Here is a 19,650-nt window from a genome sequence, read left to right on the forward strand (position 1 = left end):
ACTGTAATTAAACTCATTGGTTCTTCAAGGAAGACTTGAATGGAATTGTTTCTTTGATCTGCTGAATGTTCCTCTCCCCAGAGAAAATTTATACAAGTGGGAAAGGCTAGATACAGAGAGCTGTGTAGACAGTAATGTTTCCTTTTGTGTTAAGGGGGATTTGTGCCTTTGTTCCCACATCTATTATACAAAGAAATAATAGAAGAAAAACACTCAGTGCCTCAGGCACCAACACGTTCTGAGGTTGATTAGTACTGAAGAACACGTGAAGGGAAAAGAAAACCACAAACACCCAGACACCACAAAAGCAAAAAACCTCAGATGTGACTTCCAACCTAACACATAAATAACATGGTGTTAAAAGCACCTGGAGACTGAAGCAGGAGGATTCTACCGCCAAAAAAAAAAAAAAAAAAAAAAAGCCAGGAGGCTGCTCATGTCAATAAGCTGGCAGGTCGGGTTCATAAGCCCAGTACATGGCACAGAAGAGAGAAATAAGCTCACTTCACAAACGCCATGGAGCTGGAGAGATGGCTCAGGGGTTAATAGTATTTTTGTTCTTGGAGAGGACCCAGGTTTGATTCCCAGCACCCACATCTCACAACTGCCCATAACTCCAGGTCCAGGATATACACGACACAAATAATACATACATTACATACATATACACACGCAAGAGCCAAACACTCACACACAAACTAATCTAGAAAGAAAGAAAGAAAGAAAGAAAGAAAGAAGGAAGGAAGGAAGGAAGGAAGGAAGGAAGGAAGGAAGGAAGGAAGGAAAGAAAGAAAGAAAGTCATGCGAAACCATTCCTGATTAATAAAGACCAGTCAGTGGCTGCAGAGAGGCTTCAGGGAGAGAGCTCAGTGAATCCTCGGAGCGCCAGTGTTCGCCGGGAGCCAGCAGACCCGGGTCCCAGGCTGCGGCCGCGCAGACGCGCAGGTTTCTCGGTTCCGCCTCCGCCAATCTGGACCCTCCTCGCGTTCCGTTCGCGCGTGCGAGCCGGCGCGGAGCTGGCTGGGCCCGGAGGGCGGATGGCGGACTCGCAGGCGTTCTGCGTGGCGGAGGAGCGCAGCGGCCACTGCGCTGTGGTGGACGGACACTTCCTCTACGTGTGGGGGGGCTACGTGGTAAGGGGAAGGGGCGGGCGCTGGGGCGGCGCGGGAGCGGCGGCTGGGGGATGACAGCCAGGGACGCAGCACTCCCACAGGCTCCCAGGCGAGCCTCCTGCCGTGCTGTCCACATCGCTCCCGGTCCCAAAGCCACCAAAACCAGTTCCAGGGTGCGTGACACCTCCATGGCTCAGGACTGGAGAGGACCCCAGAACGCCGTGCCGTGTTATTTGGTATCATTGCCACCTTGCTACTCAGAATACGGAACTCACCAAGCAGTTAAATTTATCAGCCATTTTTAGTGGCATTTCTTTGCTAATTAAATACTTCTGGAGTCTTAAAATAGATTCGTATTCGCAACACTCCACCACAGAGTTTTGTGGTTGAAAATTCGTATTACCATGGCGGTTGGAATGTGTGTTTGTTTTGTTTCTATGATCATAGGATGAGAACAAGGATTATCGAGTCGGAAAAATAATTCAGGTGTACCTGCCCACCCCGTTTGTTTACAGATTAGAAAAAAATAAGCCCTACGGAATGCCTACTGCAAATAGAAGATACATCTTCTGACTTCCTCAGTGCCCTTATATGATAGACCTGTAACGCAACGAAATAAAGTGCATACTGTGTGTGTTAAGAATTCTCAGGTCTGAGTGGGTTTTTGTTGTTTTGTGTGCTTATTCCTAATTTAGTGCAGTAGAAGTAAAAAAAAAATAGTTTTTGAGTGCCAACTATATCTGGCATGTCCCTGGGAACTCTTATATCCTAATCAATAGGATTATAGACTAGGATCTAATCTGTAATGTTAATTTTTTAGATTTATGTACATGAATGTTTTGCCCATATCTATGTCTGTGCATCGTGTGTGTGTGTGTGTGTGTGTGTCTGTGTGTGTGTCTATGTGTGTCCGTGTGTGTCTGTGTGTGCTTGCCGTCCGTGGAGGTCAGAAGAGGGTGTTAGGAACTGGCATTACAGACTGTAGTGAACCACTAGTGTGTGCTGGGAATCTAGCCCAGGTCCTCTGCAAGAGCAGCCAGTGCTTTTAACTACAGAGCCATCTCTCCTGCCTCACAGCTGTATTTTATAAAAAGATAGGCACCGACCCTTTGGTGGGCATCTGCCACTAGCAACTGCTCTCTGAAGCTTCATTTTGCTTTGTTATTTGAGACATGACTGCAGCTCATACAGTCTGGCCTGGAGTTTCATGTGTAGCCAAAGGTCTCAAGTACCATAGGTTGGCCTTGAACGCCTCAACCTCATTCTCTGGCTTCCACCCCGAGTGTTGGAATTGAATTAGTTCTTGTTTTTTTTTTTTTTTTTGTCTTTTGTTTTTTTGGTTTTTGTTTTTGGTTTTTTAATGAAAAACTAGTACTAGTACATACAATTTTTTAATGTTTTTAAGTTCTGCCACTTGGAGATACAGACTTACCAAACTTTATCTGCTGTGTTTATATTCGGTTGTGTTGATAGTGGTGTCCCAGGGCAGCACAAGACATCGGGTCAGAAATAATAGTAACCTTCTAGTGTCTCACCTTTGCATGGACTCACTTTAACTCCATAAATGAAATAGATCAGTGCGGAATTCTTTGGGACCATAAAGGAAATGTCTGAATGTTTTCAATCTTATTTTACTCTTGAAAATTGTAGTGGGTGAGGGTCCAGTTCTCCAGGGGGCAGCTACAGAAAATTTCCTTTCCAACTACTTGTTATTCCAAATAGCAGAGACGCTACAAGGACAGCCTTTTAATATACAACACAGACTTAAGCCCTGAGTCTACTACTTTTTTTTTTTTTTCGGAGCTGGGGACCGAACCCAGGGCCTTGCGCTTTCTAGGCAAGCGCTCTACCACTGAGCTAAATCCCAAACCCCGAGTCTACTACTTTTTAAATCATCAGCAGGTCTGAGCAGAAGTGTTTCAGGTAGAAGTGGAAGGGGGAAAAAGGTAGGAGGCAGAAAAGACAGCTTTCCCTCTCTCCAGAAAAAGCAGGACCCTTCCAACAGGCTAGAAGGGCCTCTTGAGCAGGAGTGGCTGAAAGGCCCTGGAAGCTGGAGGGATTCCTGCAGTGAGTGGTTAAGAGTATGCTGATATTGTCTGTTTTCTATCGCAAACAACTTTCCTCATTAATACGAACTGCGTGTGTGTGTGTGTGTGTGTGTGTGTGTGTGTGTGTGTGTGTGTGTGTAAGTTGACAGAGCTGTGAAGTACTTCCTGTTCAAGCGAGTTTTAAAGAACAGCATATTTGAAACTAGTCTCCAGAGACCAATGTAATTGGCAATAGAATATTCTTTTGTTCTCTGTCCTCTCTACCTTTTTCAAATTTCTGACATCCATACAGGTGCCAGAGCTGCTGGCAGGATGGTCAAATGTGAGCAGTTTCCCCAGATGGTTCAAAAGATAGTCTAGTGTGTTATATATGGAAGATTGGTTTAGGAAATGTTGGGAAAGAGTGAAGAGGGCCGTAGAACCAGATACCAAAGTATATCACAGCTCTAAAGTAACTCAGTGATCTTGACCCAATAGGTAGGTAGCACCTTAGACTAAGAAAGCGATGGCAGAAACAGCCAGGCATATGAGACTGTTTTTGTTTGTAAAAGAACTGTTTCGAATCTAGACCATCAGGTATTCAATAAATGGATCTAGGATAGTTGGAGGGAAATTATGTTAGAGCCTTAGGACTGACAAGTTAAATACAGGGAAACTAAACTTCACCATGGGGAGAAAAGCAGGACTATTTTGAAATCTTGGGTTGGGAAAGGAAAATCTGAGTTAGATAAATATAAAGGAAAAATTGGCAGATCAACCTTGTGGGGGCGGGGGGACAACTACTTTTAAAAAAGCATCACAAAATGAGAAACCTAAGGGCAAATGAGGAAATGCTGGTTATTTGTGTGACAGACTGAACTCCTGCAAAAGCCAAGGGCAGGAGAGAAGCATAAGAGAGCTTCAGGGACATGGAGGGTGGAGTCCTTGCCTAGTGCACAGAAGCCTTAGTGTGCAGGAGGTGGGGGTGGGAGGATCAGATGTTTAAGGACATCCTTGGCTATATAGAGAGTTAAAAGCCAGCCTGGGCCAGAGACTGTCAAAAAAAACCCCTTTTTTTAAAAGTAGAAATAAAACAGGAGTAAAAACATAAAACTGCAGGACCCACCTGTAGAGGAATGTGACACAGGCCATGATCCTGGCGTAGGAGGCTTACACCTCAGTGCTGTCAGTCTGCAGGCAGTTCTGCAGTATGGCCTCAGAGCTCGCTCCCACATAGCCCAGATCCTGGTTCTCCAGGCTCCCTGATGACCCATGAATTACTTAGTAGTCATTTCTAAAATTGTGTGAGGTGTTCGTTTGTTTGAGACAGGGTCTTTCTGTAGCTCTGGCTGTTCTGGAACTCACAGAGATTCACCTGCCTCTGCCTCCCAAGTGCTGGGATTAAAGGTGTGCGCCCTATGCCCAGCTAACTTTTATAGGTTTAAACTTTGACGTGTATACACCAAGGAACACATAATATATCACTTAGAGACAAACACACTCACCCTCCAGATTAAGAAACAGGGCCAGGGAGATGTCTCAACCGGTCAGGGTGCTTGATGGCTTGAGGCCAAGCTTGGTGACCTGAGTTTGCTCTGTGGAACCGATATGGTAGAAGGAGATAGCCAGCTCCACACGTTGTCTTCTGATCTCCACTGATGTATCTTAGTATATGCATACCCTCCCTCAATCACACACACACACACACACACACACACACACACACACACACACACGAAAAAATTTCAGAATTATCACTATTACTTTCAAAGTTTCTTGTTTATCCTGGTTGAAGTCATTGCTCCTCCACTCCCAGAGAGTATTGATCCCTGTTTGTTGATTTGTTTGTTTGTTTGTTTTTGGCTATATAGTACAGCATGCTAATATGGATATTAAGATAAACTGCCTTTGAGTGGCAGATTCCTTTACAGCACCTTTAGATCTATAAGACAACCTATAGAATTTACAATGTGAAAAATGAAGACTGTTTAGAATAGATATGAGGAGGAGAGCCAGTGGGTTTTTTTTTCATTGTGTGTGTGTGTGTGTGTGAGTGCATGCATACGTGTGTATCTCTCTGTATTTACATCTGCATATGTGTGTATCTGTGTGTATATATCTGTATGTGGGTATTTGTGTGTATCTGTGTGTGTGTGTGTGTGTGTGTGTGCATGCACACGCACACATGCAAGTGCTCCAGGAGTCCAGAAGAGAGTTCTTACAGAGGACCCAAGTTCAGCTTGCTGTACCCACTTTAAATAGCAATGTAAGAACATTTATGCTCTTAACTGCTGAGTCATCTCTCCAGCCCATGAGGTATTTTCCCCTTAATTCTTGTGACACCACTCCTCTGGCATCTAAAGGAGTTTTACATTTCCTTTGGACACCACTAAGCCTTGAAACACTCTTGCAGACAAATTTGGTGCTATGTGAATTCTGCCACACTGTCAGCACTGATACGGCTCCTGGCCTGACTGTCCCATAACTGTTGACTCCATTCTTTAATGTTTGTTACAAATCTTATAGGGCTGCTTCTGAGTATTTAGGTTCTATTACTGTCTCTTGTTTTGTTTTGTTTTTTTTTTAATGTAATAACTTTTTGCTTTTGATTTTATGTATCCCAGGCTGCCCAAACTTGTTATGTAGTCAAGGATAACCTTGATCCTTGATTCTCTTAACTCTGTCTTTTGAATGCTGGGATCACAGGTAAGCGCTCTATGCTTAATTTATGTGGTACTGTGAACAACCAAGGCTTTGTGTAAACTCAGGAAGCTCACCAACTGAGCACAGTCACAGTGCCCTTCTGTTTTAAAACTGTATATTCTGCCTTCCTAGTTGTGTTAGCCCTTGGTGTCCACCATCTTACCAGATCATCCCTATCTTGACTTTCTTCTTTGTCACTTTTTAATAGTTTTATCACATGTCTGTCTATAAAAGGTACAGTATTTGATTTGAGAATTACAGCATACTTTTCCTTTAAGATGTCCTTGTCACTTTCAGACTTATGCATTGTTTTTTAAACTCAGTTTTACTTGTTCTCTTTATTTTAATTTAAAAAATTGAGGAGTATATATGTATATAAGTATGTGCGTGCATGTTTTGTGTATGTATATATGTGTGTGTATGTGCATGTCTGCTCTGTGTGTGTATATATATATGTGTGTGTGTATGTATGTGCATGTCTGCTGTAGGTATGTATATATGTGTGTATGTATGTATGTGCGTGTCTGTTATGTATGTGGGTACCTACAGAGGACATCAGATCCCCTGAGGCAGGAGTATCAGTTGGTTTTGAGTCACCCAAATGCCTGTGATGCATGCTGGGTGAACTCTGGTCCTCTGCGAGAACAGCCAATGCCCTTAACCACTGAGCCATCTCTCCAACCCCTATTTATGTATGCATTGTTTAATCATTCAGAGTACACTTGTGTGGCTGATCCTGTTGTCCTCCAGTTCATCAGTGCCTATGCTGAACACATCATTAGGTATCTCCAAATATCTGTGAAACACACAGCAAGTCATCCTTAGATCCGTTCCTCTGCAGTGTGTCCGCAGTGTTGTGCAAGCTCACTGTCACTTACCCTGGTCACCGGTGTCCTTGTGTTTCTCTTGTACTCAGCGGTGTGCACTGAGCATGTCTGTCTCATGTGTACTCTCTCCAGGGCATGGACACCGTTGGGCCACTTGGCAGGAAGCTGACTTGGAGGTTTCAGACTATTGACAAGATATGTGGATTGGTTTACATCTCCACCAGCCTCCTCATCCTTCCATCCTCAACAGCATTTGGCACCGTCCGCCCTAACCTTCCCGCCAGCACAGCAAGCCAGGGTGGCATGTTCCCCTGCACTTTTAGTTCTCCTCTCCCAGATTAATGATGTTTGCATTCTACTTTCTAATTTTTCTTTGGTGTGATGTGTGTCTGTGAGTGCAGGGACATGTGTGCTGTGGAGGACCACTTTGTGGAGTCCACGCTCTCGCTCTCCACCTTGGTTTTGAGGGCGGGCACCCTTGCTTCTGCCGTGCTGCATGCTGCTGCAGACTCAGGCAGAGCTGGTGCTCACGTCCTGCACAGTTCTCTTGGCTCCGCCTCCCATCTCTGGGGCCTGAGCTGGGGTTTCCAGGCTGGTGTGGTAAGTGCTTTTACCCACAGTGCCATCTTGATGGTCAAGGTAACTTGATAAAGTTTGAATTTGTTCTCAGTTTGTGGCCTATTTATATTTTCTCCTTTGTGAAAATACAGGTCTATATATTTTTCTGTTGGGTTGTATTTTTGTCTTGGTTTTTAATATTTACAGAAAAATGTCATTTCAGTTTGGAGTTTATTTTTGCACTGTCTTAATCATTTTTTCCTTGGCCAGAGTTTTATATGCTATAATTTAATATAAATTTAATTTTGCTTTTTCCTCAGAGTTTTGTGTTTTCCGTATCTTCTGCCATTATTATTTTCTAAGCATTCTTTAGTTTTGCCTTTCATGTTTAAATGATTCCTTAGCTGATGTTTGGTGTTGCTCTGGTTTAACATGTGGGAGTTTGGATAGGCAGAGAGGGTGTTAAAGAGTCTCATGTTAGCACACACTGCTGTCAAACCAGCTGTGTAGCAAGGGAACACCTTCAACTCTTGATCCTCCTGCCCCTCCAGTGCTGGGACTGCTGCCACTCCCAGCTTTGTGGTAGAGGTGGTATTTTGGTATTTTGTAGTTCTCTTTTTAAGGGTGTGTATAAGGGTGTGTGTGTGTGTGTGTGTGTGTGTGTGTGTGTGTGTGTGTGTGTGTGTGTGTGTGCAGAGAAGAGAGAGAGAGAGAGAGAGAGAGAGAGAGAGAGAGAGAGAACCAGTACCCAAAAAGTACCCAAAAAGACTAGGGGAGTCAGGTCCCCTGGTTGTGAGTGACCAATGTGGGTGCTAGGAATGTCCTCTGCAAACACCCTGTGTGCTCTTAACCCCTGGACCATATCTCCAACCCTGTGATAGAGGTTTTACTTTTGTTTACCTACCTAAAGCTAGAAGTCTGTTCAAGTATCTTTTTCCTTCTAGATACATTTGATATGGTTCTCCTTGCCTCAGTATTAGCCATTTCATTTAGGTCTTCGCGTGTATTGGAATAAACATAACTTATTTATAATCCCCTCTACTAATCTCTCTCTCTTTATGTGTGTGTGTATCTAGATCTAGATCTAGATCTAGATATAAAACTATACATGTGTCCTCCTTTCTGCTCTTAAAATTGCCTGTTGGTGCCTCCCATTCTCCCTAGAATAATCTTATCAGAGACTTATCAGCCTTCTGAAGAATAAGCTCAATTTCCTGGATCCTTTGTACTTTATTTTTCTTTGTTATTAATATCTGGTGGGATTTATATGGTGGATTTTGTTTGTTTTCTGTTTTCTTTTTTTTCAGACAGAGTCTTACTCTGTAGGTCTGGCTGCCTGAAACTCCACATATAGTCAGGCTGGCCTTAAACTGGTAGTCATCCTCCTGCCTCTGCCTAGGAAGTCTGAGCTACCAGGCGTGAGCTCCTCACCACCAGCTCATTATGTTTCAGTTCCTGAACTTCTGGTGTTTTGCTTTCCCCCAGGACTGAGAGTTGAACCTAGGACCTTGCTAGCAAGCCCTCATTACTGAGTTCTGTGTCAGGCTCTCACTTTAGTTATTATTTGGGGACAGTGTGTCACGCTAGTCCTGCTGCCCATGAATTCACTCCATAGCCCAGGCAGGCCTTGAACTGACCATCTTCCTACCTCAGCTTCTCCAGTAGCTAAGGTTACAGACTACTCCACCAGGCCCAATGCTCTTCAACTTCTGAAGGGGAATTCTTAGGTTACTCCTTTTGAATGTGTTAATATAAATACCTGAGACCATACATTTTCTTATAAGTGCCTCTGTAGTGACAAATTTGGTTGGGTAAATAATATTTTATCATTTTACAATTCTATATTATTTTTTTGGCTTTGATATTTTGAGACAGGATTAATAAATCCAGGCACAGGGTTACTACTCACCTCAATGGTTTATGTTCCAGAATGAAAAAAACACACACACACAGACTTTATATTTTAATATGCCTTAAGCAGCACAGTAGCTGGGCCACTGCCTACCCTCCATGCTGTTAGAATCCACCACCCACCAATAACTCCAAGTTACTGCTTACTAATTTCTGTATTCCATCTTGACTGTCCTTGACTCAATTGAGCAGTCCTCTGGGCCGCTGTCTCTTATTGGCTTTGCTTCCCCTCCTGCACGTTATCACCCTGCCATGGTAGCCTGTGTCTCCTCTCCTCCACACTGTCCTAAGTGGCAGATCTCCTCCCCTCCTGCTTCCTCTTGGTCCCAAGCCTAGGAACTCTAAATCCCGCCTCTCTCTTTTTCCCCCAGCTATTGGCTGTTGGCATCTTTATTTACAGTCAGATTTAATCTAGGGACAGATTCCCAGAAGCTACATGCAGACCCTCTCTTGCAAGCAGTTTTAGGGGACCCAAATAGCATTAGAACACAAGCTACATTCTCTCTGTAGACCAGGCTGGCCTTGAACTCAGAGATTAGCCTGCCTCTGCCTCCTGAGTGCTGGGATTAAAGGTGTGTCCCATCACTGCCAGACATATTTGATACTTTTCATTGTTTATTGAACCTAGAGCTTACATAAGGAAACATTCTACATTTCTAAACTTAATAGTATTCTTTTTAGCATTTATTTGGTTATTTTAAATTATATGTGTCTGTGAGAGAGATATGGGCACTTGACTACAAGTGCCAGTGGCGTCAGATTCCCTAAGCTGGAGTTACAAGTCCTCTGGAAAAGCAGTGTGTGTTCTTAGCTGCAGGGCTGCATCTGCAGCCTCAAACACAGTGCTCTGGTAATAATTCTGTCTTATTAGCTTCTAATATAACGGTGTCCCACTGAGGAAGTGTGACGTGCAGCTACCTCACAGTTCCTCTGAACAGGGTTAGGCTTTCTCTAGCGCCCAGCCATGGTCATCTCTCATAGATATTCTGTTCACTCTTGTTTTTTCATTATTTACTTATTCACTTTGCATCCTAATACGCGGCCCCCCTCTCCTCCCAGTCTCCCTCTCCAACCCCCACCCCCTCCCCTTCTCCTCTGGGAAGTGGGAAGTCCCCACTGGGCAGCCCCCTACCCTGGCACATCAAGTCTCTGCAGGACTAGACACATCCTCTCCCACTGAGGCAGACCAGGCAGCCTAGTTAGGGGAATGGGATTCACAGACAGGTAGGCAACAGATTCAGGGGCGGCCACACTCCAGCTGCTGGGGGACCTGCATCAATACCAATCTGTTCATTTGCTACATGAGTGGGGGATGTGTGTGCCAGGTCTAGTCCATGCTTTCTTTGGTTGGTGGTTCAGTCTCTGGGAGCCTCCAAAGCTCTAGGTTAGTTGACTCTTTTGGTCTTCCTGTGGAGTCCCTGTCGTCTTCAGGTCCCTCAATCCTCCCCCCAACTCCTCCACAGGACTCCCCAAGCTCCATCTGTTTGGCTTTGCATCTCTGCATATGTTTCAATTGGCTGCTTGGCAGAGAAGCCTCTCAGAGAACAGTTGTGCTAGGCTCCTGTCTGCAAGCACAACAGAATATAACAGTGTCAGGGATTGGTGCCCATGGGATGGGTCTCAAGTCGGGCAGTCATTGGTTGGCCATTCCCTCCGTCTCTGCTCTGCCTTTGTCTCTGCACATCTTGCTTTGGTCAAAGGCATTGTGGGTGGGTTGCTGTCCTTATCCCCCACTGGGAATCCTGTCTGGCTGCAGGCAGTGGCCTCTTCAGGCTCCATATCCCCCACTGTTAAGAGTCCCAGTAGAGACACCCCATAGAGTCCCTGGGGCCTTCCCTCCACTCCAGTCCAGGTCTGTGGCACAGCCTAGAGACCCCTCCCTCCGATTTCCTTTCTCTTTCCCCTGCTCTCCCTACACCTGGTCCCCACCTTCCCCTCCCCGTTCCCTCTCCCACCCAGTTCACTCCCTCCATCCACTTCCCCTTCTGAGAAAAGTTCAAGCATCCTCCCTTAGCCCGCCTTGGTTTCTTCGGGTCTGTGGATTGTAGTGTGGGTATCCTGTACTTTCTGGCTAATATCCACTTATCAGTGAATACGTACCATGCATGTCCTTTTAGGTCTGGGTTACCTCGCCCAGGATGATATTTTCTAGGTTCATCCATTTGCCTGCAAAATTAATTATGTTCTTGTTTTTAATAGACAAATAGTATTCCATTGTGTAAATGAATCACATTTTCTGGATAATTCCTCACTTGGGGGACATCTGGGTTGTTTCCAGTTTCTGGCCGTTATGAATAAAGCTGCTATGAACATAGTTTAGCAGGTGTCCTTGTGGAGTGTCTTTTGGATATATGCCCAGGAGTGGTATATGTGGGTCTTCAGGAAGGAACATACATTGATCTCCATGTGCGCATCTTACCAGCTTTGCTGGTCGTATTGTTCACTTTTCCTGCGCCCTTATTATCTTATCTCTTGTTTGATTGGATTTAATGCTTATTTTTCTTTCAGTTCCAGTGATCAGAACACGTCTTGTGTAAGTGGGGCAAGCACCCACCACCGGTCGGGCTCTAGCTATCTGTTCTGTCAGTCACTGTAATCAATACTGAAATTCTCCATTTTATAATTTGTTAGATTTTCTCTGTGGCCGAGGAGTCAGGTTTTGCTTCATATGTCTTTTGGGGTTACCTTGAGGTACATATGAGTTTAAGATTATCTTATACTCCTGGTCCATTAAGTACTTTACTATTCTGTATGTCTCTTCCTAATGGAGCTGCTCACCTGTGGCTTACCTCCAGTGTTCATGCAGCCGCACAGCTTCCTTGTAGTTGTATTTGTGTGACATTTCCTTTTCTATCCTATAATGGACATAGGGTTGTTCTGTTTTATGTAAAAGGCATGCAGCTAGGTCTCAGTTTTATCCAGCGTGTTATTAATTTTGTCTAGGGTTTTGCCATCTGTCTCACCTTGTAGCTGAGACTGGCTTCAAACCTAAGATCCTCCTGCCCTGTTACCCAGGAATTACAGCCCTATACCACCCTAATTCTGATATACTATTTTTTCTTTTTGTTTTTGAGACTGGGTTTCTCTGTGTAGCCCTGGCTGTCCTAGAACTTGCTCTGTAGGCCAGGTTGCCTCAAACTCCAAGATCCATCTGCCTCTGCCCTCCAAGTATTGGGAATAAAGGCGTGTGCCACCACACTTTGCCAATTTTATTTTTCCAAGACAGGGTCTTACGGTATATTCCTGACTGTCCTGGCATGCTATGTACACCAGGCTGGCCTTGGACTTAGAGAGACCAGAGATCTCCTAAGCTGGAAGTAAAAGCACCACACTGGCCTGGAGACTTTACCATGAGTGTGTTGTGTTTTCGCCTCTCTGCTGTTTCTCATTCTCCTTCCTTAACTCTCTTAATTTGAGAATTGTTTCAGAAGACTTTGTTTGTTTTCAATTTCTTTTTGTTGGTTTAAGTCACTCTGTAGCTACCTTACTTATTTTAGCATAAAATTCAGCACAACATAAATTTAACATAAAATTTAAAGTTAAAATGTACATTTATTTGTTTATTTATTTGTATGTGTCTGTGTTACAGGTGGTGGGTGTAATTGCCAGCACAAACATGTGAGGGTCAGAGGAAAGTGTGCAGGATTATTAGTTCTCTTCTTCTACCCTGAGGATTCCCAGAGATGAATTTCAGGTCCTGAGCTTGGCTGCAAGCTCCTTTACTTGCTAAGCCAAGGTTCTCAGCTTTCCCAATGCTATTTCATAACTGTAATTTTGCTACAGTTATGAATCATAATGTGAATATCTAGTGTGTAGGATAGCTGATATGTAACCCCTGTGAAAGCGTCATTCAACCCCCAAAGGAATCACAACTCACAGGTTAAGAACCACTGCAGCAAGCTTTCTCGTTAGCCCTCAAAGTTAAATTTTAAGTTAAAAGTTCAAGCACCAGGCCGGATTGCAGCAAGTTGGCTGTTAGAACACTTGTTTAGCGCACATTAAAGCCCCAGATCCAGAAGCCACTGGAGTGTGACGATGAGAATGAGGAGTGTTGTAAAAATGGCGTCCACTACAGATCACTTAGTGTGGACGGTTTGTTCCTTTTTTTTTTTTCCAGGATGGGGGCAGAGAAATGGATAGAGGGTATTCAAGAGAGCAATTCGTTTTTGAGGGATGAGTTGAATCATGCTGGATGTTCTTAGGAGAGATGTGGTGGAGAGGGAAACTTGATGGGGAAGAGAAGTAATTGGCTTGAAGAGGCATCTGTGGTTAAGAGTACTTCCTGCTCCTCAAGGGGCTGGGTTTGGGTTCCAGCAGCCACACCCGGCATTTCACACCACCTGTACCTCTAAGGGATCCCATGCCTCTGGCCTCCATGTGACCATGCACAGACATGCACATAATTATCTTAAGCTCCATTTAAGAAGGTAGGATGCAGGGGTGATGGCTCTGAGCAGTTAGATCCAACTTTTATTTGTGCTTCTGTATCACCCTGAGAAGAGAAGGATTAGTCACATTGATTACTCTGCTAAAGTGAAGGTGCAGTCCCCTCTCCAGGAACGAATCTGCTTAGCTAGCTCTCCAGCATAAATTCCATTTGCCTTTTACATACAAGGGCACTTGCTGAGGCTCTGGGAAATTAACTATAACAAGCAGACGTGACGTGACCTCTGCTCCCATGGTGTCGGTGGTGAGTTACAGGCCAACTGAGCATCAAAACAAATAAACAAAAACCAAAGAAATACATTCTTTTCAACATCCTGGGGTAAATAATCACAGAAGTTTCACAGGTGCCACCAGGACTGGGACTCAGTAGAGTAAAACAGCCTTGAGAGGTAGTGTGGTGCACACAGTAGGCACTTGATTGTCCAGTCTTTTGTGACACGTAATCTCCATGTTCTGCTGGGTCTTTCAGTGGTTTTGGTTTTTGTGTTCTGTGTGAAAGTTTAGCTACTCTTTTCTTGAGATTCATATATTTCTGATTTTATTGTAAACATTTATTTCAGCCTGTCTCACCCCAGGAGACTGTTACAGTGCAATTGGAAATGGTAATCGTGTGCATTCTTTATTTCTAGTCTATTGAGGACAATGAGGTGTATTTGCCGAACGATGAGATTTGGACCTATGATGTTGATAGTGGGCTGTGGTAAGTAATTCTAAGTTTCAAAATGTTAAGTCTTCTAACTCACAGAGGCCTTAAGGACTACAGGGAATTCACAAGCATCCTTTGAACATTCTACAATATTTCTGATGTGCCCCCTCCTTCTTTCTCTGTGGTTCATTCTCTGGGTCTGCCCCTACTGCCCTCCCTTCTGCATTCAGTGTCTCTCATCATCTGATCATCTCTCTGAAGACTGTTTTACTCAGCTGACTCCCAGGTATGCTGGCACGTGTGGAATTTGTTGAGTATCACACACACATACTCTCACACACACACACACACACACACACACACACACACACTCCATGCAGGATAAAAAATCTTTATTGTGGCTCTCTTTATATTTTTGTTTATTTATTGGTTGCTTTTTTTTTGTAGGTAAGGCCTTCCTTTGTAACCCATTGAGGCCCACAGCTCTCTGTCTGCCTGCCTCAGTTTGCCCAGCGTTGGGTTACAGGCGTGTGCCACTGCACCTGGCTATGATTATGCTTTCTTATGGTTGGCAGTGATGCTTTTCCTGGGAAGAGACTGAGGGGAGCTTTTATGTGTCTTCCGGGAAGCTAAGCGCTTCTCTATGGTCCTTGTTTCAGGAAAATGCACCTGATGGAAGGGGAGCTCCCTCCCTCCATGTCCGGAAGCTGCGGAGCGTGCATCAACGGAAGGCTCTATGTTTTTGGAGGCTATGACGACAAAGGATACAGCAACCGAGTAATCCTTTCCTTTAATTCAGGCGTGTAGCCAACATGTAATCCTTAATGTGTCATTTCATCCTACATGTTTGCAAAGAGTGTTAAAAGAAGATAACAGGAGTACAGCCTAAGTTTGTAGTCACTAGGCTTAAAAGACAAGAGAACAGAACGCCATGTTCTTTCTCGTGTCCCCACCCCCACCGCAATTACCCACAGGCAAGAGCAGAAGGGGCCAAGTCTGCCGCAGTGTGTTTCACACATCATGTTTCTGGAGTATGTCTGATTTTCATCAATTCTTAATTTAGGTTTTCTAATAGGCGAAATATTTATCAGAAATAAAAGTAGTGTTAGTTCTTGGATGGCAGACTCCTGAAACAGATTTTGTTTCAGATGCCCAGCTCCTAATAGTACTCTCCTCTTTTAAAAGCTTTACTTTGTTGATTTACGCACAAGAGATGGAACTTACATCTGGGAAAAAATCACCAAGTTTGAGGGACAGCCACCCACACCACGTGACAAGCTCTCCTGCTGGGTGTATAAAGACAGGTAAGGCAGCAACTGAACTTTACTGTCCTTTGGCGAGAACGGAGGCGACTCCATGTTCTCTGGTAACTGTAGGTTTGTTTTGGTGTCAGAGGCAACAGCAGCCCTAAAACTGCTAAGAGCCAAGTCATACGAATGTACATGGAAGAAATGCTATTGGATAATACTCCTCCTTGAATCGTTTGTTAAGTCTCTAGGTCATTAACGACTTGACAAAAAAAAAAAATGAACCTCTAATAAAATGTGCACAATGAACCTGGTGGTGCTGGCACACCTCTGATCCCAGCACTTGAGAGGCAGAGGTAGTCGAATCTTTGTGAGTTTGAGGCCAGAGCTAGTTCTAGGACACAGAGAAACCTGTCTCAAAAAACCAAAACCAACCAACCAAAGTATTCAAGGAAAAGCCAGCTTCCTTCAGCTACCAAATCCACCTTGACTTCCTGTTTGCCCCATCACAAAGAGCCCCACAGTCTGTATTTCTCTTTGTCGTGGCACAGCTCCCACTGCCTTCCGGGCCTCTTGTAAAGCTCTAAGCCTCAGTAGCTCCTGGTAGGCTGATTCCTCCAAACCCCTCATGACTCCAGTGCAGCGGGTCCAGGCCTTCCTTCCCGGTGCTTGCCCTGTAGGTTTGCAGCTGTGTTCCCCTTCGTTCCATCTGATCAGACGGCTTCACACGAGCGGGCAAACAACTGCTGCTAATTATACCACAAGCCCCTAGTCCAGCTTTTGGTGACAACACTGACCTTTCCCCCAAGACTGCTGAAAGTCAGGATGTGTGTCCGTGACCCTGAGGCCGACTTTCCTCTGACTGATTTACCATCCCAGCCTCTGTCCCCTTGTGTCAGCTTGGTGGTTTTTCTTTCCGAGTCCCCCTGTACCTAGTTTGTGCTCCCTCCTGCCCTTGTAGGAGGCATGAGGACAAGAGTCTCTCCTACTGGAGGTTCATTACCTGCTGGAGTCATTTCCTTTATGGCTCCTTGTTCTAGTCTCTGGTTTTTGTTTTAAACTACAACTGCTTAGTTATTTGGCTTGTTTACGTAGTTAGGGTAAGAGAAGGAATATCTTTCAAATTCCTTTTGTGTGTGTGACTTTTGAGGCAGAGTCTCACTCTGGAGCTGGCCTAGAACTCCTTATGAAGCCCAGGCTGACTTGAGCACTCATGAGAACCCCAATTCTTAGCTTCCTGAGTGTAGGTATTGCAGGCCTGACCCACGGTGCCCGGCTATTTCAACTATCTGCGAACAAGCTGGGATCCAGACTGAATGTGTGTCCTTCTCATGTGTTTTTTAGATTAATATATTTCGGTGGTTATGGGTACAGGAGGCACAGTGAGCTTCAAGAATGTTTTGATGTCCATGATGCATCTTGGGTAAGGAAGAAATCACTTTTTAATTCTGCATCCTCTTAAGCTTCAGGATAAGAAATCTAATCATTCTTATGTTAAATGCTCCTGATTTGCTGTAATTAACACCCCCAAACCCCCTGCATTTTATTCTTTTAGACTTGTGTACGTTGGCAGATGTCCTCTCACTCAGTGTGTTGGCCTTTGTGCTTACGCCTTAGCTTTGTCAGTAGTCGCTTGGTTTCTGACAGAAAAGCAGAGGCTTTAGCACAGCTTGGGGAAATTTGTCTCTATTTGACCACAGTGTCTGCTGCAGGCACACATCTCCATGAAGGTGAGCCTACAGAGTTCTCATAGCTCAGCCCAAGCTCTGGAGAGCAGTGGGAGAGTTGGCAGTGCTCCTCTCGTCCTGGCTCATTCTACTAGTCAGAGAATTAAAAAGACATAAATTATAAAAATATTTTTCTAAGACAGGCTCTTGCTCTGCAGTCCAGGCTGCCCTGGAACTCACTATGTAGTTCAGGCTGGTCTGGAACCCATGGTGCTCTCTGCCTGCCTCAGCCTCTGAAGTGCTGGGATGATGGGTATAAAACATACCCAGTTTAAAAAATGGAGTCTTTTAAGAGATTACTCTCACTGGGTGGTGGTGGTGGTGCACACCTTTAGTCCTGGCACTTGGGAGGCAGAGGTAGGAAGATCTCTGTGAGTTTGAGTCCAGCCTGGTCTACATAGTTTCAGGACAGGCAAGGATACACAGAGAAACCCTATCTCAAAAACCCCAAAACAAAAAGATTTCTCATGCTGCAGAGGGACCTAGATACTTCAGTCCTGCCTTCTAGTTCAGGTCATGATTGTACATTTTGTTTTACTTAAGGCTTCTTTTTCTTCTATTTTTATTAAATTGGGTATTTCTTATTTACATTTCAAATGTTATTCCCTTTCCTGGTTTCCTGTTCATCAGACCCCTAACCCCTCTCCATCCCCTTCTATATGGGTGTTCCCCTTCCCATCCACCCCCCATTACCAGCCCCATAACAATCCCCTACACTGGGGGTCCAACCTTGGCAGGACCAATGGCTTCCTCTTCCACTGGTGCCCCAACAAGGCTATACCTACCTATGAGGTTGGAGTCCAGGGTCAGTCCATGTATAGTCTTTGGGTAGTGGTTTAGTCCCTGGAAGCTCTGGTCAGTTGGCATTGTTGTTCTTATGGGGTCGCAAGCCCCTTCAGCTCTTTCAATCCTGTCTCTAATTCCTCCAACGGGGGTCCCGTTCTCAGGCCAGTGGTTTGCTGCTGGCATTCGCCTATGTATTTGACATGCTCTGGCTGTGTCTCTCAGGAGAGATCTATATCAGGCTCCTGTCAGCATGCACTTCTTAGCTCCATCAATCTTATCTAGTTTTGGTGGCTGTATATATATGGGCCACATGTGGGGCAGGCTCTGAATGATTGTTCCTTCAGTTTCTGCTCTAAACTTTGTCTCCCTATCCCCTCCTATGGATATTTTTGTTCCCCTTTTAAAGGAGTGAAGCATCTGTATTTTATTTTGGTTATCCTTCTTGAATTTCATGTGGTCTGTGTATTTCATCTTGGGTAATTCGAGCATTTGGGCTAATATCCACTTATCAATGAGTGCGTACCATGTGTCTTTTTTCTGTGACTATGTTACCTCACTCAGGATGATATTTTCCAGTTCCATCCATTTGCCTATGAATTTCATAAAGTCATTGTTTTTGATAGCTGAGTAGTACTCCATTGTGTAGATGTACCACATTTTCTGTATCCATTCCTCTGCTGAAGGGCATCTGGGTTCTTTCTAGCTTCTGGCTATTATAAATAAGGCTGCTATGAACATAGTGGAGCACGTGTCTTTGTTGTATGTTGGGGCATCTTTTGGGTATATGCCCAAGAGAGGTATAGCTGGGTCCTCAGGTAGTGCAATGTCCAATTTTCTGAGGAACCTCCAGACTGATTTCCAGAGAGGTTGTAGCCATTTGCAATCCCACCAACAATGGAGGAGTGTTCCTCTTTCTCCACATCCTCGCCGGCATCTGCTGTCGCCTGAGTTTTTGATCTTAGACATTCTAACTGGTGTGAGGTAGAATCTCAGGGTTGTTTTGATTTGCATTTCCCTGATGACTAATGTTGTTGAACATTTCTTTAGATGCTTCTCATCCATTCAATATTCCTCAGCTGTGAATTCTTTGTTTAGCTCTGTAGCCCATTTTTAAATAGGGTTATTTGGCTCCCTGCAGTCTAACTTCATGAGTTCTTTGTATATTTTGGATATAAGCCCTCTATCAGTTGTAGGATTGGTAAAGATCTTTTCCCAATCTGTTGGTTGCCGTTTTGTCCTAACAACAATGTCCTTTGCCTTACAGAAGCTTTGCAGTTTTTTGAGGTCCCATTTGTTGATTCTTGATCTTAGAACATAAACCACTGGTGTTCTGTTCAGGACATTTTCTCCAGTGCCCATGTGTTCAAGATGCTTCCCCACTTTTTCTTCTATTAGTTTGAGTGTATCTGGTTTGATGTGGAGGTCCTTGATCCACTTGGACTCACTGCCCCGCATCTACCACTCCGCCCCACCCCCCTTAGAACTTTTTTCAGTATAGGAGACAATAGCCCTATAGTTTATTATAGTGAAGATAAGATGTGAAATAGGTTTGAAAATATAAATATTCATTCTGTTCCTTGCAACTGAAGAAGTAGCAAGGGAGTCCTAGTGCTGGAGGTGGGTAGCACTGTGGCCTGGGACAGCCTGGTCCGCTGTGAGG

At 44.4% G+C, this 19,650-nt stretch overlaps 1 protein-coding gene across 1 annotated transcript in view; it reads left to right on the top strand.

Annotated features, from left to right (window-relative positions):
* Positions 1-896: 896 nt before the first annotated feature.
* The window catches only part of Klhdc1 (kelch domain containing 1), a 46,511-nt gene continuing 27,757 nt past the window's right edge, over positions 897-19,650 (top strand). Inside the window, exons 1-5 of the mRNA XM_032907855.1 lie at positions 897-1,133; positions 14,214-14,284; positions 14,890-15,007; positions 15,416-15,534; positions 16,822-16,900. Coding sequence (XP_032763746.1) covers positions 1,038-1,133; positions 14,214-14,284; positions 14,890-15,007; positions 15,416-15,534; positions 16,822-16,900 — 483 coding nt within the window. The 5' untranslated portion in view covers positions 897-1,037. The remainder of the gene's footprint in view (positions 1,134-14,213; positions 14,285-14,889; positions 15,008-15,415; positions 15,535-16,821; positions 16,901-19,650) is intronic.

Source organism: Rattus rattus, chromosome 7, assembly GCF_011064425.1.
Source record: "Rattus rattus isolate New Zealand chromosome 7, Rrattus_CSIRO_v1, whole genome shotgun sequence".
In the NCBI taxonomy this organism is placed as follows: Eukaryota; Metazoa; Chordata; class Mammalia; order Rodentia; family Muridae; genus Rattus; species Rattus rattus.